Source organism: Bolinopsis microptera, chromosome 1 (assembly GCF_026151205.1).
Source record: "Bolinopsis microptera isolate Bmic1 chromosome 1, MBARI_Bmic_1.0, whole genome shotgun sequence".
Taxonomy (NCBI): domain Eukaryota; kingdom Metazoa; phylum Ctenophora; class Tentaculata; order Lobata; family Bolinopsidae; genus Bolinopsis; species Bolinopsis microptera.
Genome location: NC_087072.1, coordinates 10,727,581 through 10,755,144, shown reverse-complemented (window position 1 = coordinate 10,755,144; position 27,564 = coordinate 10,727,581). Strand labels below are relative to the sequence as shown.

The 27,564-nt window shown below is 38.8% G+C and overlaps 2 protein-coding genes across 5 annotated transcripts in view; both read left to right on the top strand.

Moving 5' to 3' along the window:
* Nucleotides 1-27,564, top strand: part of LOC134821244 (mucin-2-like) — a 91,311-nt gene that overhangs the window by 38,823 nt on the left and 24,924 nt on the right. The window lies entirely within an intron of this gene.
* LOC134821225 (HEAT repeat-containing protein 5B-like) lies at nucleotides 284-27,365 on the top strand. Its single transcript, XM_063831927.1, has 27 exons — nucleotides 284-1,747; nucleotides 1,887-2,008; nucleotides 2,184-2,411; nucleotides 2,543-2,698; nucleotides 2,852-2,969; nucleotides 3,097-3,435; nucleotides 3,576-3,700; nucleotides 3,802-3,918; nucleotides 4,032-4,196; nucleotides 4,466-4,660; nucleotides 4,831-4,964; nucleotides 5,178-5,305; nucleotides 5,533-5,747; nucleotides 5,893-6,078; nucleotides 6,192-6,455; nucleotides 6,651-6,775; nucleotides 9,903-10,029; nucleotides 22,592-22,868; nucleotides 23,624-23,853; nucleotides 24,415-24,597; nucleotides 24,788-24,896; nucleotides 25,025-25,159; nucleotides 25,368-25,564; nucleotides 25,709-25,882; nucleotides 26,004-26,107; nucleotides 26,471-26,629; nucleotides 26,815-27,365. The coding sequence occupies exons 1-27, from the start codon at nucleotides 304-306 to the stop codon at nucleotides 26,924-26,926; spliced, it is 5,868 nt and encodes a 1,955-aa protein (XP_063687997.1). The 5' UTR covers nucleotides 284-303; the 3' UTR covers nucleotides 26,927-27,365.

The following is a 27,564-nucleotide window of genomic DNA, read 5'->3' as shown; positions in this document are numbered from 1 at the left end:
GTGCTCAGTGGGGCTAACAGTGAAAATGTAAATCTGTCTTTTTTGGAAGACGCGGCAATGGTTTTGGAGACTAAATAACGCGCACGCATGTTCATTTTGCGCGCAATCCATGCAAGCAACGTTAATTTATCTGTATGATTCAAACTCAATAGTTTGGTCCACCACGCACATTCGTTTTTCCTAGCCCGCGTTCTCAAATATTACACAAGCCCGCATTCTTTCACACCAAATACCAATGTAGCCTGACAATTAGATTAGAACATGATGAGATATTCTCCTATACTTACAAATATCTTCTCTAGCATGTCCATAGAAAATGGCTTGTTCATGGACAAAGAGGCCTATGATCAGTTGAAATCCAAGCTAGAAAAAGAACTGTTCATTTTCCAATGGCTAACCACTCTCGAAAAGACCGTTCGTGACTTCCCAAAGGCAGAGTTTAAGCAGTTCCAATCGAAGCTCACTCTCGAACTCCAAGAACTATTAAAATCTGACCATGGGCCACCTGTACGACGTCTACTCGGAAATGCGTTCGTGGCAGTTTACTCTGTGGGGGACACTTATTCAATGTACGATACTATCACAGTATGTCTTGACCTAATCAAGGGAAAGGCAGATAACACTACAATGTTAGGCTGTATCGAAATACTGGGACATTTGTACGAGAAGCTGGGAAGGAGTGCTGGAGGAGTGTTCCCGGATGCTCTGCAAGCTCTCGTTAAATCTATCAAGTCTTCTGACGCTAGCATCAGAAAATCCTCTATTTACTCCATGGAGCAGATGATAATTGGACTGGAGACGTCAGCTTCGTATGGTTACAAAGACCTGTCGAAAGCTTTCCGGAGCAGTATGACCGATAAATCTGTAAATGTGAAATGTAAGGCTGCTCAGGGTCTCAGAGCCTTAACTCTTTTCTACAACGTAGCTTGCACCAGCGACTTAGACAGCAACATTGCTATGTGTCTTAAAGTTTTAGAAGGGGCCAACTACGACTGTCGCATTGCCACTGCCCAACTTATCGGCACACTTCTCTCTAAAGCCTTGCAGTTTAAACCTCCTGAGGGCTCCAAGGTAAAGAGCTACTCAACTGACGAAGTTTTCACTTTCCTGTCCATGTCCTTTCTGCACGGTTCCATCTCCATTCTTAAGACGTCAGGAGTTGATCTTGGGAAGAGTGTCACACCACGTGAGGTCAGAGTTGGGATAACAGAAGCGTACACGTTCTTTTTCAAGGAGATGAACAACCCGTGGGTTGTCAACAACCTTAACTACATAGTTTCTCACTTGCTTGATCTCTTATCCAACTCTAAAGCTACTCCATCCCACGTTGAAGCAGTGTACTCAAGGAAATGTATCTCATTCGTAATGGACTCCCTGATAAACTCGCTTCTGGGTGAAGCCTCCCAGCTGGAGATTGCTAAGATCTTGATAATTGCAGTCCATAAACAGATGGAAAACCTCAACAAATCTGACAGTTCTCTGAGTGACGCCCAGTCATCTCAACACATCATCTCCACCGCTCTCTACCAGCTCTCCTCTGTTGTCCTGCGGCTGGGAACTGCCAGCATGACTCTGATAACAGATCACATTCCTGTCGCTCAGGGGAAGAGTATTATGTTCACTGAGACGGTGTTTGAGGTGCTGCTACATCCCTCTCCAGCCGCCCGACTTACTGCTGCCTGGTGTTTGAGGTGCACTGCTAGTGCTGTTCCTGCTCAACTCACCGCATTGGTCGATATCTGCACTGGTGGGTTTTTTTGTTTTACTTTTTTCGTTGCAACCAATTATTTTACTGTCTGGCTTTTAAATTTGCTTACAAATACGCATGTATATTTATAAGAACCTTTTACTTCGTTACTAAACTTATGCTGTAATCACTGTTACAGATAAACTGGAAAAGTTGAAGACATCACCAGAGGCCTTGTTTGGGTTCTCCCACTCGCTGGCTGCCCTGATAGGCTGTGTTGGTGGCTGTCCTCTTGGTATGCCACATTCAAGAAGCAGACAGGTATGTCCTCCGACTTTAAATACTTGAATTTTCATTCGATTTAAGTTTAGCGGTCTGTTCCCAAAGCCATCCAGAACCTAGTTTTCTATTAATATCTATTATGTTGATATCTCACAACCCCTCTTTTCACCTTCAATTTGCAGCCCGAACTCCAGACTTTTATACTTTACTCCAGGTGATGGTGATAGCGGAGGACATGTTGCGGACCTCGTCTCAGAACACCCGCCTCTCTTTGCCCCGAACCCAGTGTGGGTGGCTGCTCCTCGGAGCTCTCATGACGCTCGGCTCTCCAGTTGTAAAGAGCAATCTCTCCCGACTCATGCTGATCTGGAAGAATGCTTTTCCTAGGAGCACCAAGGAGCTGGAGAGTGAGACCGAGAGGGGTGACCTTTTCACTTGGCAGGTTAGTAGCTGTATGATTTGATAGATTTTGTTACGATTTAATGTATAGTTAAGTATTGAAATTAGAAAAACTAAAAAAAGCAGAACTTATTCGGTAATAACTTATTCATCAGTTCATCATTCCCCACTCAGGTGACGTTGGAGGGATACTCAGGAGCACTGATGAGCATGTTCAGTTTTCTGGTACACTGTCAAGACCTCTGTTCTGAGGATATTCTCCGAAGACTGGCTGGGATCAGTGAGGTGGCGGTCAACGTTCTCAGTCACCTTCCCACTATTATTAAACAAGTGAGTCTTCAGTACTTCAGTTCTTCCAATTTGGCCAAAACTCAAAAGAATATTGTAGTTGGTTGGATGTCAGCAAAGAATCCTTTCCTTTTTACCGCGATATCCCTCGACTTATATGTTTCAAATGTAATACTATATTACTTAACATTTCAGCATGGCGCACAACTAAAAGCTGCTACTGCCATGGTTAGATTACGTCTGTACTCCTGTCTGCTGAAGATACCCCCTAAGCAGTACGACGGTGCTTTCGCGAACCTTCTCCGACAGCTAGGTACGATAGTTCAACTTCAATATCATTCAATGGAACATGACCAGCGGTTGTGAGCTGTCAGTTAAGTGGAAGCATCCTGGTTATCATTCAATTTTATTAGAACCGTACATCTCAATTTTATCTCCAGTATCTGAACTGGTTCTGAACGACCAGACATGCACAATGACGTCTCTACTCCGCAAGCAATGCCACCGAGGAGACAGCATCATCCTGGGAATCTGGCTTAAAGACAACGACCATCAGACAGTGGAAGAGCAACTGCAGCCGAACAGCGCGGCAGGATCCGGCGCTGTGGAGCACGATAGCTCGTGCGTGTTCATGGAGAAGGACTCAAGTAACTGGCCCCTGCCTCTGGGGGTGATGGTGGTGGATAGCGCGGTTAGACTGTTCGGGAAAGTGTTCCCGTCCCTTGGAGACAAACACAAGCTTCAGTTGCTGTCCCACTTCAACGATACTATCAAAAATGGTATGGTCTATGGTCATTGTGAAAATGATATACAAAATGTTTATCAGTTTAGTTTGTTTACTGTATAATAAAATACGCTAAATTAGAAATATATTTCTTCAAATTAGTTATAACTTGGTGTTGACTCCTATCCCTTCTAGCTAAAGGTAGTCGCCAGCTAGCAGTGCAAGTCAACATTTTCACAGCATATTTGGCTGCCCTGAAGTACACGTCCGAAAACAAGATGAAACTTGGTAATCAGGATGTCATCTCCCAGGCTAATCAGGTTTTACATCTTTAAGCTTAAATGTAGTCTGAAACTGCAGAAACCATCAATTATTGAGCTCCAATTCGATCTTCAAATTGGTAATATTAAAATGATTTCAGCTAGCCGAAGTAGCATTAACTAATCCCGATCCTATACTGAGATGTGCCGCTGGAGAAGCTTTGGGTAGGATGGCTCAGGTTATCGGCGATCCTAAATTTATCTCAACGATGGCTCAGGTAAGATAATTATGTGGTCATTGTATGCTGTATGCTAATATTCCTGTTTTAAGACAATGTTATTTCAATACAAAGTCCAACATTCCTGTATGCACATAGAAACCCCCTCACAGAAAGCGTTTGAGAGTTTGAAGTCATCACGTGACGCCCACTCTAGAACAGGGAACTGTCTAGCTCTGGGATGTCTCCACAGATATGTGGGCAGTATGGGATCAGGACAACACTTCAAGAACAGTGTAGCTGTCTTACATGCTCTCGCTAGAGACACTGTCACTCAGGTATATTCAATTATAGTATCCCGACCGTTTGAATGGTTTTGAGCTTTTTCATGGAGGAAAACACATTCTCCTCTGATGACGTTTCGTTTTAAAAGGTCTATACTGTGAGCTTAGTTTAGCTTAGTTTAGCCACAGTTATATATATATATATATATGTATAGTGTATATATATATATATATATAACCACGTCCAATTCTTGAGACATCGTCAGAGTGCCCAACTAAGTCCAGATTAAATTAATTATGGCAACTATAACTCTCGTTTTCAGGTTCAAGTTTGGGCTCTACACGGACTGTCCCTGATCGCAGATACGGGAGGCCCCATGTTCCGGGGGTACGTGACCTCCACACTGGACCTGGTCGGAGAGCTTCTCCTGACGGAGAGTCTGGACAAGGTGGAGGTTCACCAGTGTCTGGGTAATCTCCTCACTGCTCTTATCACCTCTCTCGGACCTGACCTCCAGGTAATGTAGAGTACTTTTCTACAGCGACTATTACTGTTTAAATCACAGATATAGATTTTTTGCACGAGTTAGATACGTATGATTGTTTAATTCTGATGTCTCGAGTCTTTCTCTCTTAGTGCTAGAGTACTGCGGTTATAATTGATAACTAACCCTCTCTTGCCCTGTAGATGGAGAGTAAGAGTATAGCTCATGGTAGGAATGTTTGTCTAGTGGGATGTGCAGCTATGCAGATACACCCGGACCCTCTAGTGCAATGCACTGCTATTCAGTGTCTTCAGCAACTCCACCTCTTCGCTCCAAGGTACTTTCTTTCATAGGATCAATAACTTGGCTATGGTGGGGAAATTTCATACCGACATAACTCAATACGGAGCATAACATTTTAAACTTTCGTCTCGAATTTGGACTTTGGTTGGTTATTCATATTTAAGTATTCAAAGTTAAGTATTCAAAGTTAAGTATTCACTATTCAAAGTTAAGTAATCATCTTATAGAGCTCGTATATTATTGACAGGCACGTAAACATGAAAGCGCTAGTGGTGTATCTCTGCAACTCCCTCTTCTCAAAACACCTGCTACTGAGGAGGGAATGTATTGCTTGTCTGAGACAACTCGCTCAACGTCACCCTCACGAGCTGGCTGGTTTGTTATTCTTGTTTTACTTCTTTCCACAATTGTAAATATTTCCCAGCAGTGGATTCCATATAAATGTTACACATTTTTTGAAAAAACTGGCAGCCAATTGCAATGGGAACTATGCACTATGTATACCTTCAATGATGAACCGTGTAATAAATATAAGAATTTATTTATTTATACAGTATATTAGTACCTTGTGTTACTGGAATCTGCAACAACCCATTCTGTAGATCACCACGTAAAAGAAGACCGGTATCTAGCCTCAGTGGTGATGGAGATGCTGGACCTGGAACAGGATGCGATCCTGTGCGACCACATCAGGGAGGCGGTGTCAGCTATTCTAGGGGCTGTCGGAGCTGAGAACCCCCGCAAATGGCTAAGTTTATGTAAGGGGGTGCTGAGTCTCGCTGCGAATAGTGATGGACTTTCCAAACAGACTGATATGGTAGGTTTTTAAATTTTAACACCTCCAAAATAATAACTATCATTCTCCACGAAACTTTAACTCTTTAAGCTCAATAACATTTCGAAATTTACAGCAAGAATTGTAAAACATTATACAGCGTGTTACCTGACCCCATTTAATTCAGGCCAAAGAAGATGAAGAGGAAGGTGACGAAGCAAGTTTCGGAGAGGTATCCACAGCTGTAAAGAACACCATGGCACCTCGGTGGACCACCAAACTGTTTGCTATCCAGTGCGTCAAACAGCTCATGATAGCCTGCAAAGATGTTCCACATCACGTAGATCTGCAGAAGGCTAGACAAAAACTCAAGGTAATGTTTTGGTGATGGACCGTTCATTTTTCGTGATGGCTGACCTTTAATTTTGATACACCTTGTAGCCACAAACCTGTAACCATTTATTTAAATGACCTTAACCTTCCCAGGCTGATCCGTCTGGTTCGTGTCTGGTGTTCCTGCTCTCCGACCTTGTCCGGGCCACCTTTATCGCCAGCACCAGCTACAGCGACCAGCTGCGACGCGAGGGCCTCAGCGCGCTCCAGATGATTATACACGTGTTCTGTGGTACCCTAGATCCTGACTATGATAACCACGCCCTCTTGGAGCAGTACCAGGCCCAAGTGGGGGCTGCTCTGAGACCTGCCTTTGAGGACGATACCCCTCCTGATGTCACCAGTATGGCTTGTCAGGTTAGCGTAGTCTGAGTGAGAGTCTCCACTGAGTGGAGACTCTCAATTCGTCACCAACTATCAAACTGTTTGTCCTTATTATTCAGATGCTATATCTATGCAGATATATGCGGATATATGCAGATACATGCGAATATATGCAGATATATGCGAATATATGCGGATATATGCGGATAATGTAAACCTCCTGTGCAGGTGTGTAACGCGTGGATAAGTAGTGGTGTATCACGTGACGCAAGTGACTTGAAGAGAATCCAGCAGTTACTAGTATCCTCCCTACAGAACCTCCAGACTAGTACTCATGAGCTCATCATTTCCAGGTTCACACATTGTCCAAGATAATGTTTCAACTAGATAAATTAGATAAAATCAAATTATATGACTTAGGATTTGGTTTAGAATTTTTCTTTTTTGGTATCAGTTATAGCTGATTCAGGCTGTATCTCAATTAGAAGGTTCCAGATTTTTCTAAATTAGTATTCTTATATTTACAAGGTTAAGTTTAAGAATTTTAATATAATGTTTTTTTAAATAAAGACATGGGCATAAGGAATAATATGAGCTGACATGACTAAAATGTTCAGCCAATAAACAAATGTACAGTATAGTTAAACAGCTATTTTTAAATCGTTGCTTCTTTAATTACATATAATAATCAGCGTGTCTGAATAATAACTATTACATTTACAATTCGTTTTAAATTATAATCTTACACTAACATATACTTAGTTATCATTAGTCTGGATACATGTACAATTTTGATCGCACTGAAACGAAAATAAACCCAATAAAATAATTGTTATCTAAAATCGCCACACGAAGTATGTGTATTGTCTCGAGAAGGGTAAAAACTTCAAACTCTGCTGGTTTAAAAAGTTATGCTAAAAAAGACTCAACCTTCGTCACAGTTTCATGGCAACTGTTTGTTTTTTTAACTGCTTGACCTTACTCCAGTTCAAGCTTGGTTCTGTCATAAATCGTTCTTGATTTAAAGTTCAGTGACATCAAAGTTTCGTCAGGAATTCTAATTAGTTGCTGAATTCTGAATAGTTTTGTTTTTAAGTGTCCTATCATTTTCTGCAAATCTTTTTAAGATGCTCCCTCATTTTCATGCTTCTTCCAAAATATACCATTGGGTTACACGTGGAGTTAAACGGAAGCAAAAAATGTAGAAAAAGTAGTTTGTATGCTTGAGGAATTTCGCCCTCCTCGCCCCATGATAAGAACAGATAATACCCAAAAGTGACGATATATCCTACGTTGGTAACACAAAATATAAACGAAAGAATCGCTACCGTGATAGTTGAATGTCTTTTCCATTTAGCTGTGTTCGACTGAAAAAGTTTAACCATACAAAACGCATTGCACAATACGACAATGATAAATATGAGCAATAAAATCCCAATTTTAACGGTGGATACAACGTTAGCGTAGACAAGCCCAACCAATGCCGGGATATGTAAAGGGATTTTTATCAAGATATAAATAACGATTGAAACGCCTATTGATAAGTGATCCACCATGGAGTGTGGCCTAAGCAAATTAAGTGCTCTCACAACAGATAATATACAAGTCAAGAAAGAGGTGATATCCACGAACATGAGCAGTACTCCCAACAGAACTCGCGGAAGTTTCTGTAATATAGCTAATGCTACATAAGAGCTCAGCAACTTGAGTGTGGTCCGACATGCTGCTGTAATACAGACAAGGAGGTCAAAGAGGGCCAGGGTTAGAAAGATAGATGAGTTTGAGTGTCCTATGTTGGTTGGCCTGGATTTGGATCTGACCAGCCCGACAAAGTAGGATAGAGATATACTGTTGGCGACTGTTCCCGAGAATGCAAAACAAGCACACAAAATAAAGAAGATGAATTCAGGCATTTCTTGAGTCATCGTGGCAAGTCTTTTCACTTGGACTTCCTGAGGTGAAGTTTTTTGGTTAGATGGATAAAGAGAACAATCGTTGCTTTAAGTTTATCGCAATATTAAACCAAATATCAAAAATGTTCACTGTATCAACCGTAAACGCATCTAAAAGAAACGAGCCTCAGTTCTTCGCAATACCATTGCGACCTGAGTACCAACAAACCCTACACCAGTGATTTGATTTGAAACTTTTACAAAATAGCAAGTATACAAATATACAGCAAATCGAACAAAGATATAAAATGGGCCGAAATGTATAAATGCTAAAAAGCGTGGGTCTGTGAAACAAGTAAAGAGGACAACTTTCAAAACAGGATTTTTTTGGCCGCTCAAAGTCTCAATAACATCACCTCCACCTAGTAATAAAATTATGAAATGTGAAAAGTGTGAAACAATCAAATAATAATAATAATGATACTCCTACATATACTGATCGGTACTCCTACATATACTGATACGGTGTCCGAGAGACATGAATTACTTCATGGTGGCTTCTTAACACGGCTACAGACTTTCCCGTTACGGATGTAGTGGTCGAGATGAGTCTGTTCAGCCCTCTTCTTCTTCAGGTCAGTTACCAGGTTCTTCCTTGCTGCACGCTCTTCACTGGATCTATCAGGACAAATCCATACATCTTTGTGTGCTTCAGCCAGCCTCAGTCTCCCTGTTTTCATCAGAATCTGATGAACTGCTGTTGAGCTTGGGACGATGATCTTGACTGGTCGGATAGTAGTACCTGGCCTCTTCCAGCCGACTCTTGTCGCTTCGAAATGAGGTTTCTCCCCGATCTCCTCCTAAACTGTGGTTACCAGAGCTGGAAGCTGTTCTTCATCCTCTTCTTTCAGCCCAAACACTATCAGATTCTTACTCCTGTCATCCTCTGCAGCCACACTTCAGAATTTTACTGTTGCAAACCGTACCACTTGTGCTGTTCTTTTGTACAGCTGCACTGTAGCTCTTAATCCCTGACTCCACCGTTGTTTGTACTGTCTATTCGACTGTAGTTGTTCGTCCTTCTGCACCCACAGCTGGTCCTGCAGCCTGATCACTTTTTCCTTGTCTGCTAGCCCTTCCGTCTTGAGGCACTCAATTATTTCCATCATAGTGCTCATCTTCCTACTCTGCCGCCGTACGACGTCTACTGCTTGCCTAACCCAGTTTGACATAGTCCTTTTATAAATAGACGGAGGCATATCGTTGTCCATATCTCCACGAATGTCGACGCCTTCTATTTTCAGTATTTTTGCCATCGTAGTGAACCATCTATCAACACAGCCCTCTACATCTTCCTTTTCTTCACAATTGAAATCCTTGATTTTCTTCTGATTTTCTTTTAAGTGCCTATAGCTATGTTGTTCCATGGTAAAATTTGTACAAAATCCTCAGTCAAATCCTCGGTTAAATCTTAAAATTTTGCCGAGGCCGAGGAATGGCGATTCGATTTTTTACCGAGGCCGAGGCAATCACTGCCCTACTGTACACCTCCAATTATTTTAGTGTTTACATCTCCCATTATTTGCAGGTACAACGAGAGTACGTCCACTTTGTTGCGCTTGTCTGTTCTACAAGCATGGGCAGAGGTGTACGTGCGAGCACACGAGCTCAACAAGCAGGATAGCGCAGAGGAAGCGCTTGATCTACTCTCCACTGTAAGTATTCGCTATGGGGTCGGGGACCTCTTAAAAATAGCCTATTATGAGTTAACTAGTGTAACCTGTGCCTTCGGCCGGGACTTCACTGTCGCAGTTGAATTAAATTGCAAAAGTATAAACCTACAAACGTGAAACGGTGCAAAAGCATGAACTGGCCCAGTCGAAACCGGCCGTATTATAGTCAATTTAATTCTGAGCACCCAACACGTATCCAATAGTAATACCTAATAGGCAATCTTGCGTAATAACTATGTTAGTCTCTTCAGTCTTGACACCAGAGACTAAAATTCTAAATTTCATTGGTTTTTTAAATCGTACAAGCATTATGGAGTTATTTGTCCTGCAGATTTGGCCATATAACATATAAGACCAATGTCACTAATTCAATCTGTAAATTCCGGAAAAAGACGCCATGTCTCAAGATATTAAGACATATTTATAACATAATCAGACATCTAATTGTATGATCAAGAGTGGAGCGCTGCTTAAGTAAACTTGATGTAAATGTAGAGTAAAACAATTCACGCTTACTAGGAAAATCGATGAATTAGCTAAGAATTATAAACAAGTTGAGATGTGGCATGAAAATAACATAATTATGGGTCTAAGTGTATACCTCAGCCTGCTATGAAAGTGAACTGGGAGTTATCAAGAATTGTCCGAGAGTGAACTGAAATTGAACTGGTTTTTAGAAACGGAGAAAACGTGAGAGTAGAACGTAAAATTCGCAAAAACATCATTTTACTGGCGGTGTCAAAACAGGGCAAGTTTCTATTCGGTACACAATATATTTTCAAGTACAAACCCGGCCTAAATATTTAAAAAATAATTCAGCTTACAGGTTATACCATCAAAGTAACCCAGAGAGCTCGAGATCACAGTCTGATCATGGATATTGAATATGAGAGTTTTACCGGGCACAAAAATAAAGCGAAACTCTTATCCTGTCTCCGGGCTATATCGCTACTTGTCAAATTTCATGCAGGCTATATCAGCGGGCTGTAAGTGTAACAGCGGGCTGAGAAATGTCAGGCCTTTTAACTTGCGGGCCCGCTGGTGGATATAAGTTTTACTTATAAATTTAAACCGTATAAGCTCACATGGTTCACTTCATTAATAATTACACAGAATATAATCTCCAGAATTACCATTTCCCAGATCAACCTCTCTCTCTATCTCTCTCCCTCTGCTATTATTAAACAAATTGTGCCGTCAATCTGACAGTGTCTGGAGATGAGCTCTCATTGTGCTGCCGTAGTGATTTACAACAATTAAGAGAGCACTACAGCAGCTTTATAAAATGGCAGAACTTATGTCGGAAACTGATTGACTTGAATCCTTATTAAGAAGATCCACCACACAGTTGACAGTTCACATTAGACCAGTAGTAGCGTTTTATATCATCAGTCCAATTTCAGATTTCTGACATGACAGGCTACATTTAAATACCTCGGATAAGACTTAAGTTCAAGATATTATGATGTTTTAATCCACTCAAAATAACGTCTCTAGAGTGCTCTGTCACCATTAATAACCATTGTAAACCATTTGCATAATTTTTGATTTTGATAAGTTCAGTTTTAAGTTCCATTTTTTGCATTTATAGTAAGTTTTCAGTTCTACAAGTCTTTTAAGTAGACTTATCAGGTCTTTAGGATGTTCTTAGTAACTACTTTGGATTTGTGTAAAGTTTGATAATAATAAACCATTACCCAACACGTATCCAATAGTAATACCTAATATGCAATCTTGCGTAATAACTATTTTAGTCTCTTTAGTCTTGACACCAGAGACTAAAATTCTACATTTCATTGGTTTTTTTAATCGTATAAGCATTATGGAGTTATTTGTCCTGCAGATTTGGCCATATAACATATTAGACCAATGTCACTAATTCAATCTGTAAATTCCGGAAAAAGACGCCATGTCTCAAGATATTAAGACATATTTATAACATAATCAGACATCTAATTGTATGATCAAGAGTGGAACGCTGCTTAAGTAAACTTGATGTAAATGTAGAGTAAAACAATTCACGCTTACTAGGAAAATCGATGAATTAGCTAAGAATTATAAACAAGTTGAGATGTGGCATGAAAATAACATAATTATGCCGTCTAAGTGTATACCTCAGCCTACTATGAAAGTGAACTGGGAGTTATCAAGAATTGTCCGAGAGTGAACTGAAATTGAACTGGTTTTTAGAAACGGAGAAAACGTGAGAGTAGAACGTAAAATTCGCAAAAACATCATTTTACTGGCGGTGTCAAAACAGGGCAAGTTTCTATTCGGTACACAATATATTTTCAAGTACAAACCCGGCCTAAATATTTAAAAAATAATTCAGCTTACAGGTTATACCATCAAAGTAACCCAGAGAGCTCGAGATCACAGTCTGATCATGGACATTGAATATGAGAGTTTTACCGGGCACAAAAATAAAGTGAAACTCTTATCCTGTCTCCGGGCTATATCGCTAATGGTCAAATTTCATGCGGGCTATATCAGCGGGCTGTAAGTGTAACAGCGGGCTGAGAAATGTCAGGCCTTTTAACTAGCGGGCCCGCTGGTGGATATAAGTTTTACTTATGAATTTAAACCGTATAAGCTCACATGGTTCACTTCATTAATAATTACACAGAATATAATATCCAGAATTACCATTTCCCAGATCAACCTCTCTCTCTATCTCTCTCCCTCTGCTATTATTAAACAAATTGTGCCGTCAATCTGACAGTGTCTGGAGATGAGCTCTCATTGTGCTGCCGTAGTGATTTACAACAATTAAGAGAGCACTACAGCAGCTTTAAAATGGCAGAACTTATGTCGGAAACTGATTGACTTGAATCCTTATTAAGAGGATCCACCACACAGTTGACAGTTCACATTAGACCAGTAGTAGCGTTTTATATCATCAGTCCAATTTCAGATTTCTAACATGACAGGCTACATTTAAATACCTCGGATGAGACTTAAGTTCAAGATTTTATGATGTTTTAATCCACATAAAATAACGTCTCTAGAGTGCTCTGTCACCATTGATAACCATTGTAAACCATTTGCATAATTTTTGATTTTGATAAGTTCAGTTTTAAGTTCCATTTTTTGCATTTATAGTAAGTTTTCAGTTCTACAAGTCTTTTAAGTAGACTTATCAGGTCTTTAGGATGTTCTTAGTAACTACTTTGGATTTGTGTAAAGTTTGATAATAATAAACCATTACCCAACACGTATCCAATAGTAATACCTAATAGGCAATCTTGCGTAATAACTATTTTAGTCTCTTTAGTCTTGACACCAGAGACTAAAATTCTACATTTCATTGGTTTTTTTAATCGTATAAGCATTATGGAGTTATTTGTCCTGCAGATTTGGCCATATAACATATTAGACCAATGTCACTAATTCAATCTGTAAATTCCGGAAAAAGACGCCATGTCTCAAGATATTAAGACATATTTATAACATAATCAGACATCTAATTGTATGATCAAGAGTGGAACGCTGCTTAAGTAAACTTGATGTAAATGTAGAGTAAAACAATTCACGCTTATTAGGAAAATCGATGAATTAGCTAAGAATTATAAACAAGTTGAGATGTGGCATGAAAATAACATAATTATGCCCGTCTAAGTGTATACCTCAGCCTACTATGAAAGTGAACTGGGAGTTATCAAGAATTGTCCGAGAGTGAACTGAAATTGAACTGGTTTTTAGAAACGGAGAAAACGTGAGAGTAGAACGTAAAATTCGCAAAAACATCATTTTACTGGCGGTGTCAAAACAGGGCAAGTTTCTATTCGGTACACAATATATTTTCAAGTACAAACCCGGCCTAAATATTTAAAAAATAATTCAGCTTACAGGTTATACCATCAAAGTAACCCAGAGAGCTCGAGATCACAGTCTGATCATGGACATTGAATATGAGAGTTTTACCGGGCACAAAAATAAAGTGAAACTCTTATCCTGTCTCCGGGCTATATCGCTAATGGTCAAATTTCATGCGGGCTATATCAGCGGGCTGTAAGTGTAACAGCGGGCTGAGAAATGTCAGGCCTTTTAACTAGCGGGCCCGCTGGTGGATATAAGTTTTACTTATGAATTTAAACCGTATAAGCTCACATGGTTCACTTCATTAATAATTACACAGAATATAATCTCCAGAATTACCATTTCCCAGATCAACCTCTCTCTCTATCTCTCTCCCTCTGCTATTATTAAACAAATTGTGCCGTCAATCTGACAGTGTCTGGAGATGAGCTCTCATTGTGCTGCCGTAGTGATTTACAACAATTAAGAGAGCACTACAGCAGCTTTAAAATGGCAGAACTTATGTCGGAAACTGATTGACTTGAATCCTTATTAAGAGGATCCACCACACAGTTGACAGTTCACATTAGACCAGTAGTAGCGTTTTATATCATCAGTCCAATTTCAGATTTCTAACATGACAGGCTACATTTAAATACCTCGGATGAGACTTAAGTTCAAGATTTTTATGATGTTTTAATCCACATAAAATAACGTCTCTAGAGTGCTCTGTCACCATTGATAACCATTGTAAACCATTTGCATAATTTTTGATTTTGATAAGTTCAGTTTTAAGTTCCATTTTTTGCATTTATAGTAAGTTTTCTGTTCTACAAGTCTTTTAAGTAGACTTATCAGGTCTTTAGGATGTTCTTAGTAACTACTTTGGATTTGTGTAAAGTTTGATAATAATAAACCATTACCCAACACGTATCCAATAGTAATACCTAATAGGCAATCTTGCGTAATAACTATTTTAGTCTCTTTAGTCTTGACACCAGAGACTAAAATTCTACATTTCATTGGTTTTTTTAATCGTATAAGCATTATGGAGTTATTTGTCCTGCAGATTTGGCCATATAACATATTAGACCAATGTCACTAATTCAATCTGTAAATTCCGGAAAAAGACGCCATGTCTCAAGATATTAAGACATATTTATAACATAATCAGACATCGAATTGTATGATCAAGAGTGGAACGCTGCTTAAGTAAACTTGATGTAAATGTAGAGTAAAACAATTCACGCTTATTAGGAAAATCGATGAATTAGCTAAGAATTATAAACAAGTTGAGATGTGGCATGAAAATAACATAATTATGCCCGTCTAAGTGTATACCTCAGCCTACTATGAAAGTGAACTGGGAGTTATCAAGAATTGTCCGAGAGTGAACTGAAATTGAACTGGTTTTTAGAAACGGAGAAAACGTGAGAGTAGAACGTAAAATTCGCAAAAACATCATTTTACTGGCGGTGTCAAAACAGGGCAAGTTTCTATTCGGTACACAATATATTTTCAAGTACAAACCCGGCCTAAATATTTAAAAAATAATTCAGCTTACAGGTTATACCATCAAAGTAACCCAGAGAGCTCGAGATCACAGTCTGATCATGGATATTGAATATGAGAGTTTTACCGGGCACAAAAATAAAGCGAAACTCTTATCCTGTCTCCGGGCTATATCGCTACTTGTCAAATTTCATGCAGGCTATATCAGCGGGCTGTAAGTGTAACAGCGGGCTGAGAAATGTCAGGCCTTTTAACTTGCGGGCCCGCTGGTGGATATAAGTTTTACTTATAAATTTAAACCGTATAAGCTCACATGGTTCACTTCATTAATAATTACACAGAATATAATCTCCAGAATTACCATTTCCCAGATCAACCTCTCTCTCTATCTCTCTCCCTCTGCTATTATTAAACAAATTGTGCCGTCAATCTGACAGTGTCTGGAGATGAGCTCTCATTGTGCTGCCGTAGTGATTTACAACAATTAAGAGAGCACTACAGCAGCTTTATAAAATGGCAGAACTTATGTCGGAAACTGATTGACTTGAATCCTTATTAAGAAGATCCACCACACAGTTGACAGTTCACATTAGACCAGTAGTAGCGTTTTATATCATCAGTCCAATTTCAGATTTCTAACATGACAGGCTACATTTAAATACCTCGGATGAGACTTAAGTTCAAGATTTTTATGATGTTTTAATCCACATAAAATAACGTCTCTAGAGTGCTCTGTCACCATTGATAACCATTGTAAACCATTTGCATAATTTTTGATTTTGATAAGTTCAGTTTTAAGTTCCATTTTTTGCATTTATAGTAAGTTTTCAGTTCTACAAGTCTTTTAAGTAGACTTATCAGGTCTTTAGGATGTTCTTAGTAACTACTTTGGATTTGTGTAAAGTTTGATAATAATAAACCATTACCCAACACGTATCCAATAGTAATACCTAATAGGCAATCTTGCGTAATAACTATTTTAGTCTCTTCAGTCTTGACACCAGAGACTAAAATTCTACATTTCATTGGTTTTTTTAATCGTATAAGCATTATGGAGTTATTTGTCCTGCAGATTTGGCCATATAACATATTAGACCAATGTCACTAATTCAATCTGTAAATTCCGGAAAAAGACGCCATGTCTCAAGATATTAAGACATATTTATAACATAATCAGACATCTAATTGTATGATCAAGAGTGGAACGCTGCTTAAGTAAACTTGATGTAAATGTAGAGTAAAACAATTCACGCTTATTAGGAAAATCGATGAATTAGCTAAGAATTATAAACAAGTTGAGATGTGGCATGAAAATAACATAATTATGCCCGTCTAAGTGTATACCTCAGCCTACTATGAAAGTGAACTGGGAGTTATCAAGAATTGTCCGAGAGTGAACTGAAATTGAACTGGTTTTTAGAAACGGAGAAAACGTGAGAGTAGAACGTAAAATTCGCAAAAACATCATTTTACTGGCGGTGTCAAAACAGGGCAAGTTTCTATTCGGTACACAATATATTTTCAAGTACAAACCCGGCCTAAATATTTAAAAAATAATTCAGCTTACAGGTTATACCATCAAAGTAACCCAGAGAGCTCGAGATCACAGTCTGATCATGGACATTGAATATGAGAGTTTTACCGGGCACAAAAATAAAGTGAAACTCTTATCCTGTCTCCGGGCTATATCGCTAATGGTCAAATTTCATGCGGGCTATATCAGCGGGCTGTAAGTGTAACAGCGGGCTGAGAAATGTCAGGCCTTTTAACTAGCGGGCCCGCTGGTGGATATAAGTTTTACTTATGAATTTAAACCGTATAAGCTCACATGGTTCACTTCATTAATAATTACACAGAATATAATCTCCAGAATTACCATTTCCCAGATCAACCTCTCTCTCTATCTCTCTCCCTCTGCTATTATTAAACAAATTGTGCCGTCAATCTGACAGTGTCTGGAGATGAGCTCTCATTGTGCTGCCGTAGTGATTTACAACAATTAAGAGAGCACTACAGCAGCTTTAAAATGGCAGAACTTATGTCGGAAACTGATTGACTTGAATCCTTATTAAGAGGATCCACCACACAGTTGACAGTTCACATTAGACCAGTAGTAGCGTTTTATATCATCAGTCCAATTTCAGATTTCTGACATGACAGGCTACATTTAAATACCTCGGATAAGACTTAAGTTCAAGATATTATGATGTTTTAATCCACTCAAAATAACGTCTCTAGAGTGCTCTGTCACCATTAATAACCATTGTAAACCATTTGCATAATTTTTGATTTTGATAAGTTCAGTTTTAAGTTCCATTTTTTGCATTTATAGTAAGTTTTCAGTTCTACAAGTCTTTTAAGTAGACTTATCAGGTCTTTAGGATGTTCTTAGTAACTACTTTGGATTTGTGTAAAGTTTGATAATAATAAACCATTACCCAACACGTATCCAATAGTAATACCTAATAGGCAATCTTGCGTAATAACTATGTTAGTCTCTTCAGTCTTGACACCAGAGACTAAAATTCTACATTTCATTGGTTTTTTAAATCGTACAAGCATTATGGAGTTATTTGTCCTGCAGATTTGGCCATATAACATATAAGACCAATGTCACTAATTCAATCTGTAAATTCCGGAAAAAGACGCCATGTCTCAAGATATTAAGACATATTTATAACATAATCAGACATCGAATTGTATGATCAAGAATGGAGCGCTGCTTAAGTAAACTTGATGTAAATGTAGAGTAAAACAATTCACGCTTACTAGGAAAATCGATGAATTAGCTAAGAATTATAAACAAGTTGAGATGTGGCATGAAAATAACATAATTATGCCCGTCTAAGTGTATACCTCAGCCTACTATGAAAGTGAACTGGGAGTTATCAAGAATTGTCCGAGAGTGAACTGAAATTGAACTGGTTTTTAGAAACGGAGAAAACGTGAGAGTAGAACGTAAAATTCGCAAAAACATCATTTTACTGGCGGTGTCAAAACAGGGCAAGTTTCTATTCGGTACACAATATATTTTCAAGTACAAACCCGGCCTAAATATTTAAAAAATAATTCAGCTTACAGGTTATACCATCAAAGTAACCCAGAGAGCTCGAGATCACAGTCTGATCATGGACATTGAATATGAGAGTTTTACCGGGCACAAAAATAAAGTGAAACTCTTATCCTGTCTCCGGGCTATATCGCTAATGGTCAAATTTCATGCGGGCTATATCAGCGGGCTGTAAGTGTAACAGCGGGCTGAGAAATGTCAGGCCTTTTAACTAGCGGGTAAGCGGGCCCGCTGGTGGATATAAGTTTTACTTATGAATTTAAACCGTATAAGCTCACATGGTTCACTTCATTAATAATTACACAGAATATAATCTCCAGAATTACCATTTCCCAGATCAACCTCTCTCTCTATCTCTCTCCCTCTGCTATTATTAAACAAATTGTGCCGTCAATCTGACAGTGTCTGGAGATGAGCTCTCATTGTGCTGCCGTAGTGATTTACAACAATTAAGAGAGCACTACAGCAGCTTTAAAATGGCAGAACAAAATACTTATGTCGGAAACTGATTGACTTGAATCCTTATTAAGAGGATCCACCACACAGTTGACAGTTCACATTAGACCAGTAGTCGCGTTTTATATCATCAGTCCAATTTCAGATTTCTAACATGACAGGCTACATTTAAATACCTCGGATGAGACTTAAGTTCAAGATATTATGATGTTTTAATCCACATAAAATAACGTCTCTAGAGTGCTCTGTCACCATTGATAACCATTGTAAACCATTACCGATTACTGTAATGTGTCCAGTATTGCTCAATTTTTTCCCGTTTGTGTTCGCTACTCTCAAACAGTTTTTGAGCAATCGGTTTGAAACTTTCAAGATATGTTCTAAGAATTATTTAGAAGAGATCTGTCATCTCAAAATTTTGAGATAGGCCTTAAAATCTTGTTTACTATTCTATTTTAATTTAGGCTCCATAAAACTTTCAGTTACTGAGCCTGCATCTTATCTGCCGTCAAGCAGAGTAAAATAATGTTGCACAATCTGAAATAAAGTTACTGTGGAAATGCGTTATGTGAATGTCCCCGGACTAGAATTTCGGGGAATTTAATTTCCAAATGAATATGATATGACGTCTGAGGGCCTCTTAGAGTGCTCTGTCGCTATTAATAACCATTAATAACCATTACCGATTACTGTAATGTGTGCAGTATTACTGAACATTATATGGATCATAATATAATATGGATCATACGGTTATTTATTTAACTATGGTGCTATTCTGCTTATTGCCAAGGGGGTGGTAAGTACCCATTCATCGCAGCCCGCTAGTTTTACTGACCCTCAATATTACTAAATAAAGCAAGGATTGCGTCTGTTGATAGGAGTCCTTACTAAACGGGGAGTTCTCGTATCAAAAGACGTTAGACAATTCGGCAATTTGGTAATCTAGCTAGGCACACTTGGGGCACAAAATTGTATTTCCTGGGGCACAGTTGGGGCAAAAAGTTACTTGGGGCACACTTGAGAGATTAATCAGTTTTACTTAAGTAAAAATGTTTTACTTAAGTAAAAATGGGTTTGATGGTTCGTATCGATGGGTTGTACGTCAAGGGTAACAAGTCAAAGGTTTTTATTGAGATGCAAGTAAATTGTTCGTCTGCGTTTTTAAATACGCTGTATTTCTAGGTATAAAGGTATAAATATTGGAGGATTGTTAACAGTAGTATCGCATGTCTGAGCATTTGGTGTGCTCCATAGAATCCTCTATCGGGTCATCAGAGTTGCTGACCACCCGGACAGCGAGATCGCTGCCTTTATTTCACTCCAGTCCAGTAACGAGTTTCCATTTCGACAGCTGTATCCTGCCACTAGAGGCTCATCCGGGAATGATTTCCCAAACGTTGTAAGCTGTTAATAAGGGGAGATACACCAAAAACGTTTTTGCTCCGAACATCGATTTTATTTTATATTATGGTTAAATAGACAAAAAGAATAAGATTGCACACCTTCAAAATTTTCTAAAAATATTCCCTCATCGAGAAAAAATATATTTTTCTTTTTCGAAAATTTTTAAAATTTTGAGAAGTCTGTCACTGTAATACCGATAGTTCGGCCATTTTAAAAGTTTTTTTGCTGATTTTTTTTACTGAACATTACTTACAATCCGTACAAGAAGCCATTGAAAGGATTAAATAATTGAACGATAAATGACGAAGTTAGAGACCAAACAAGGTCGAAAAAATAAAAATTGAAATTTTTCCCACTTCTAAAGTTGTACATTTCACCTATCACCCGGGTCAGCAGATATCGCTTCAAAAATTCTTGTGAGTGTAGCTGATGATCATATCAAACTTTTTGGAGTAGGATTTCTCTCAGATTTGAGTTTTAAGCTATGCAATGTGGCCTCAAACGACTTAGTAAAATTCATCGTAAAAAAGGGCAAAAAAGGCAGATTTAAGGCTTAAAATGCCTATAACTCAAAAAGTATCAGTTTTTTTGAAATAATTTTTACAGGATCGTAATCAGCTTGGTAAGACGAATCTTTTAGTACGACATTTATAATATTTAAAGACACAAAATTTGTAAAAAAATGTGTACAATTTGTACAAAATTTATACAAGGGGGGACCCTTGTGTTCGAGCTAGAAAATTATTTAAGACAATTTGTCTTCTAAAAGCACCTATTTGGTACTAAAAGATTCGTCTTACCAAGCTGATTACGATTCTGTAAAAATTATTTCAAAAAAACTGACACTTTTTGAGTTATAGGCATTTTAAGCCTTAAATCTGCCTTTTTTGCCCTTTTTTACGATGAATTTTACTAAGTCGTTTGAGGCCACATTGCATAGCTTAAAATTCAAATCTGAGAGAAATCCTACTCCAAAAAGTTTGATATGATCATCAGCTACACTCACAAGAATTTTTGAAGCGATATCTGCTGACCCGGGTGATAGGTGAAATGTACAACTTTAGAAGTGGGAAAAATTCCAATTTTTATTTTTTCGACCTTGTTTGGTCTCTAACTTCGTCATTTATCGTTCAATTATTTAATCCTTTCAATGGCTTCTTGTACGGATTGTAAGTAATGTTCAGTAAAAAAATCAGCAAAAAAACTTTTAAAATGGCCGAACTATCGGTATTACAGTGACAGACTTCTCAAAATTTTAAAAATTTTCGAAAAAGAAAAATATATTTTTTCTCGATGAGGGAATATTTTTAGAAAATTTTGAAGGTGTGCAATCTTATTCTTTTTGTCTATTTAACCATAATATAAAATAAAATCGATGTTCGGAGCAAAAACGTTTTTGGTGTATCTCCCCTTAACTCTGTATCATTTGATTTGAAATCAAATAATACAGAATTATACAGCAATGAAATCATATATAAAAACAATGGCAACAAAGAATGTTTAGGCTGAGAAGTGCTCAGATTGGTTAGGGCATGCAAAAGTAAACAGGATTTGACTGTGCTATATCAATATGATTGTGGAAAACCATGTTAGAGCACACGTGCTCTGGACTCTTACTAATACTCATGCCCCCATAAATCCTATTACTGTTTCTAGTATAAAATGCTTGGAAAAGGGGTTAAAAACGCAGTTTCCCCCAAAATTTTCGCCTGCAACGGGCCCTCTCCGGCCGAATCATCGACCTCCGCTGTTCGCTTGGCCCTACGGGCTTCGACCGATGTACGACCCCCGATATGCAAGATTTTCTTGCTGGATCCACCCCTGCCCATCATTCGTAAGTTATGGCAGCACTAAACATTCAGTCTAGTATTTGGGTTAGGCAGAACGTGCAAACGTAATCAAACTTTGTCATATCAGCCATATTCTCAACTTTCTAATTCTAAATATAATCTTGTGCAAATAACTAGTAACTACGCTTATGACGCGAGACTAATGCAGATTGCAGATGTTGTTAATATTAATGAAAGTTTATATTAATGAAAGTTATAAATCAAATTATGGGCCTACCTTCTAAATTTGGGCAAAAATTCAGGTATTTTTGCTGACGGCAGAAAGGCTGCTGACGTAATATGTGAACGCAATTTCAAATACCACGTTTTTAAATTGCCTACGTTTGTGTTCACTACTGTCCATTAATGTCCGCTTATGTCATAAAAACACGTCCGTTATCTCATAGGGTCCAAAAAGGACAATAAACATTCATAATCTGGTTTCTTCACAGCATTGACTGTTTTCAACCTCCAGGTAGAGGCACACGAGAGTTACCTCTCTGAACTGTGGATGTCTGCTATCCGAGATCACGCCCTTCTCGCTCTGCCGCCTTCATTTGCCACCCAGCTGCCGCCCAACGGCGGCACTTTCTACTGTGCGGACACCATTGACAGCTCCCGACCACACTATAGAAGAACATGGCCGTCTATCCTTCACGCCGCTGCCATGTGGCTTAACAAACATCCGTTCAGAAAAGAGATGGACAAGATCACTGATATGACGAACGAAGATAGACTGTTTTTATCGATTGGTAAGGCAATTTTCAAACACAAGGAAATATTTTTTCGACAAATATTTATTCGTTTATTCACGCTTATTGAGATCGGCAAGGTGTGTTTGTGGCAGGCTATCATGAGTGTCACAGTCAAACCCTTGGCAGAGTAAACCTGGGTCAGACAAGTGAACAGATAACCGTCTGTTCGCCTCACGACTTTTGGAACACTTTTTTTAATATCTTTTTCTTATTGAAAACTGATGAATTACATAAGTTGAACGTAGTCAAGTGTACACCCCAAGTATGAATTTCTGTTGGCTATCATCTGATTAAAGTTTCAAACGGTTGCCTGTTAACCCCAGGACAACTTGGCAAAATAGAGCACAAGATCAGCGACTCAGTTCCGGACACTGCGAACCAAACTATCTAACCAATTATCTAATCATCTTCACAAATTTAAGCCGACTACCAGTGGCATAAAGTTGCCTGTTGGCGCCCCTCCCCTTTTGGCGCCCCTCCCTAAAATTGGATAAATTAGGTGATTTTAGAGGATACGCCGGTAAAATCTCTAGAAAAGTGTGTTTCCAGATTAAAACGCGCAGTTTTGCTAGTACCGTAGTTAAGTTTTTCCAAATATTAAAGTGAGCACAATGCTCCAATGCTTTATCTTATAGTCTTCATCTGGACCATAACCACAGCCCTCGAATAATAATAAGAAGAAGACCCCAGGTTAACACAGCACGTACTTTATTGAAATAATTTGATTAAAGTTCTTAACGAATACCTCCCAGGTGTAGCGATAGAAGCACTGTGTGCTCCCTCCTCAACTCACACAAACCAGACCATCTGCATCTGCCTGGAGGCGTTTACTGAACTGATATCCTCGCCATGGAGCCAAGCTAAGATAGCGTATAACCACTCAACCTGTGTGGAATACGTCAACGTTCTGCACAGAATTGTCCTCACTAGGTCTAATGCTCAGATTCACATCCACGCTCTTAAATGCCTGCTGCTTCTTCAGGTATTGCTTTTATCGTTTGAACTTGGAGAAATTTTAGCTCATCAGTTTTCAAATACATTTTAAATCAATGACGTTAGTGGCTCCATTAAACAAACTATCAATTCCATTAAGTATTCACTTTGCATTACAAGGTAAAGCTGTGGCTGTAAAACAAACTGTTACGGAACCGCGACAATTGACCCCCGACAATTGACCCCCCGTCAATTGACCCCCATGTAATTACACTGGGGTCAGTTGATCGGGTTAGGGTCTGGGTCAGAGTCCTGGGTTAGGGTCAGGGTCAGGGTCAGGGTCAGGGTCAGGGTCAGGGTCAGGGTCAGGGTCAGGGTCAGGGTCAGGGTCAGGGTCAGGGTCAGGGTCAGGGTCAGGGTCAGGGTCAGAGTTAATTGTATTAAATTGTCAATTGTCGCCCACCCACTGTTACATGTCGGATATTAAACTGAGATAACCTAAGAAATAACATAGCTACAGTTTAGCAACGAATGTAAAAGTGTAATTACCGTACTAATTTAATTACTGTACTTACTCGAAATTGAACTAACAACAATTTTACCGCTCCAGGAGTGTAGACGGAACACGGGAGAAGGAAGTGACGATAGACTGGAACCAGGGAACTCCTTCCTCTTCGCTAACCTGGAGATGGCAATGTGTGTGTTGCTCCGGAGGTTCCCAGAGATTAGCCCCACAGATCACCCTAAAACTCCGATCAGCAGCTACGCTTCTACTGGTGAACCACTTACAGCGGTGAGAACTTTGTATTTTTTAAATCTTATCTAGAATCGCGTAAACTGTAATATCGTTGCCTAAAGATGACTGTTTTTATTGATGGCGAAGATACAAGTTATCGATTTCTGCACTTTCTTTGACAGTATTTTGATATAAGCACATTTTATATTGATAGTTGCTATTTGTCTTTAGTACCTTTGCATTTCAGATCAAAGAGCTGATAAGGTTGAGTATAGACGTGATTGTTGGTCTAGTCAGCCTTCCGACAGATCAGTTTTATGTTGAGGTACCCGAGGCGGCATTCCTTCTTCTAACAGGTACACACTAGAAAGGAAGGCTAAATTATTTTCTGAGCTTCTTAAAGTATTCTGACGGTTTCGGGCAGGAATTAAATAATCTAACATCTCTCAAGACTTTCTAAATTTGATATATGATCACTGCTTAGGTCTGTTCAGTGCGTGTGCAGTGAACCCCTCGGAGGAGGAGAAAGAGGAACAAGTGAAAACCTCTGACTTTGTGCTGCACGGCACCCCTTCCATGGGACACAAGTTCTTCAGTGTAGTCCCACACATCTCCCAAGGTGAATACAGGGGCCGGGGGGGGGGCACTCTGCTGCTCAATGTAACTGACGCTATTTACAATTTCATCTGCTTCTAATACTGGACTAACAAGACATGAATACTGGTCGGCTTGTAAACCTGGAGGCTCGGTCTGAATCATTATAATTTGTTCAAACCTTCAAACCAATCTTTCAAATCTACATAGATAAATAAACCCAACTATTCCAGGTCTCTGCAGCGTTATAAAGAACATGGAAATAAAGGACAGTAACGACAGGAGATGGTTAACCTGCATCACCACCACCCTGGTGACCCTCCTCCAGACCCTGGATCAGAAGAGTGAGCAGGCTCATCTTGAGAGTTACGTCAGCACTCTCACAGTCCTCATCTGCTCTGCTCCTCCACAAGCTTCTAATGTTCAGATTGTAAGTTTATTTGCCTTGTGGGCTGGTTTTTGTGTAGTATCATGATATACTGTGATGGTTTTTCAGACTTTGATCGAAGTGAACTGGACGATTTTTCAAGTTTAATATTCATAACATGATATTATAATGATATTCCACTCACAGGTTTATGATAAAGTGTCAGCTCTTTTTTCCAAGATGCTCGACGGAGATATGAACAGTCAGCTCACCTCTCTGCGTGCTTTTAAAACTCTGATCATGTCATGTGACCCCGTTATCAGAACACGTTACATCAGATCAGTTTCTGAGGCCTTCTTTGAGGTTTTCTTCGCTTATCAGGTAAGAAAATAATATCTGGTATTTATCGTTTTGGAACTAATGAAATTGCATGTTGTTAATATTATTTTTATCGTCAGGATAATGCTATCAAGAAAGTTATAAATAAGCAAAACATTTGCAGAAAAAGGGTACGGGGGAGGATCTGACGCTGATCAAGGAGATAATATCTATACAGAGAATACTACTGACCTACTGTCTCCCTAATACACATATCCATATGATAAGGTATAAATATTCGCTAGTCTTCAGGGACAATGTAAGGAAATCGCGACATGTACGGAATCGCGATTTCCCCATTATTTGCGACAAATTTTATGTATAGTTTAATGTATAGTCTGTTAAAAATCGCGGTATCGCGATTTTTGGCCAAAATAATGGCGAAATCCTTTTGACCCTGCTAGTCTTGATCTTAGTGGGTAGTTACTGATCAGTGTTGTAAAGGCACCATGTTTCATGTTTGTATTTCAAGAATAATCAGTAATCTATAAAGCAATGCTTAGTTATCCTCTATTGAACTATTATTATCACCTGATTGTAAGTGTAACCATGGCAAGGGCGTGTTATCTCTAACTCCCTACATCCCCTCAGTCTTATAGTTCCAGTGCTGATATCGATGCTGGGTACTGGTGCCGCACACGCACTGTGTCTAGCTGAAATCACCTACCTGACTCAGACATATCCTGCTGAGGTCAGGAACATGTTCTCCGAGCAACCTCATCTCCAGCAGCGACTGGCCACTGCTATCAGGTCAGGACACGGGTTTCAAACAGAAAACTTTCATTTTATCAATGTCGATTTACACTTTTTTAATGATCTAAAACGTCATGTTTTTAATTTAGATTATAGAAACCCCCAATTCCATATTTTAGTTTCTTTTAGTTTAACACCGCTTCATGTCAGAATTCTCAAAACTAAATCATTTCTAAATTCAGGACATCGGCCGCCAAGGCACAAGCTCAAACAACTCAAACTCGTCTTGCTAGCAGTCCTATATCTACTGCTCCTAAAATAGCCCTCAAGATGGACTTCAGCAACTTCAAATGAGGAAATTAAACAAATATTATAGATTTTGTTTGGGTTAGGAACTTTGGTGCCATGGGAGGGAATAACACGGTTGAGCTGGCTCTACCTATTCTGTTTTAATTAGTGTTAATTGTTCAGATTTATTTCGTCCTTCAATTTGGTGTTGATTATTTAGCAAGGTTTATGTTTTCTCGGTGGTATAGTTTTAAATAATTGGAAATAAAATGATAAGTGGTGACAATTGATAATGGTATATCCGATGAATTTGTGTCAAAATAAAGTACTGATCAGTAAGTAAAATTTCTTGTTGATTGCATTAAAAACGTATAATATTCGTAGCTAACTGTAAACAGTATATAATTTTTCCCGCCATGTTGTAATCAATTCTGTAAACTTACTCATTTCTGTGTTATATTGATTTATTATTTGAATTCCGTTTAATTATACCAAGTTATGATAATTTACAATTGCTTCATTGTTTTATTTTCATTGAAATTCGTTATAGCATAGCAGATCTGTAGATTTGTAGCCCAATAATGACTCTTTATAAACTCAGGTCCGAAGGGCCAGTGTTTACATTTATTTTCATTTATGGACTAGGCGCGCGGATGGGTTTATGGTACATAGATTAAACTGAGCAGAATTTCAAACTACTGGAT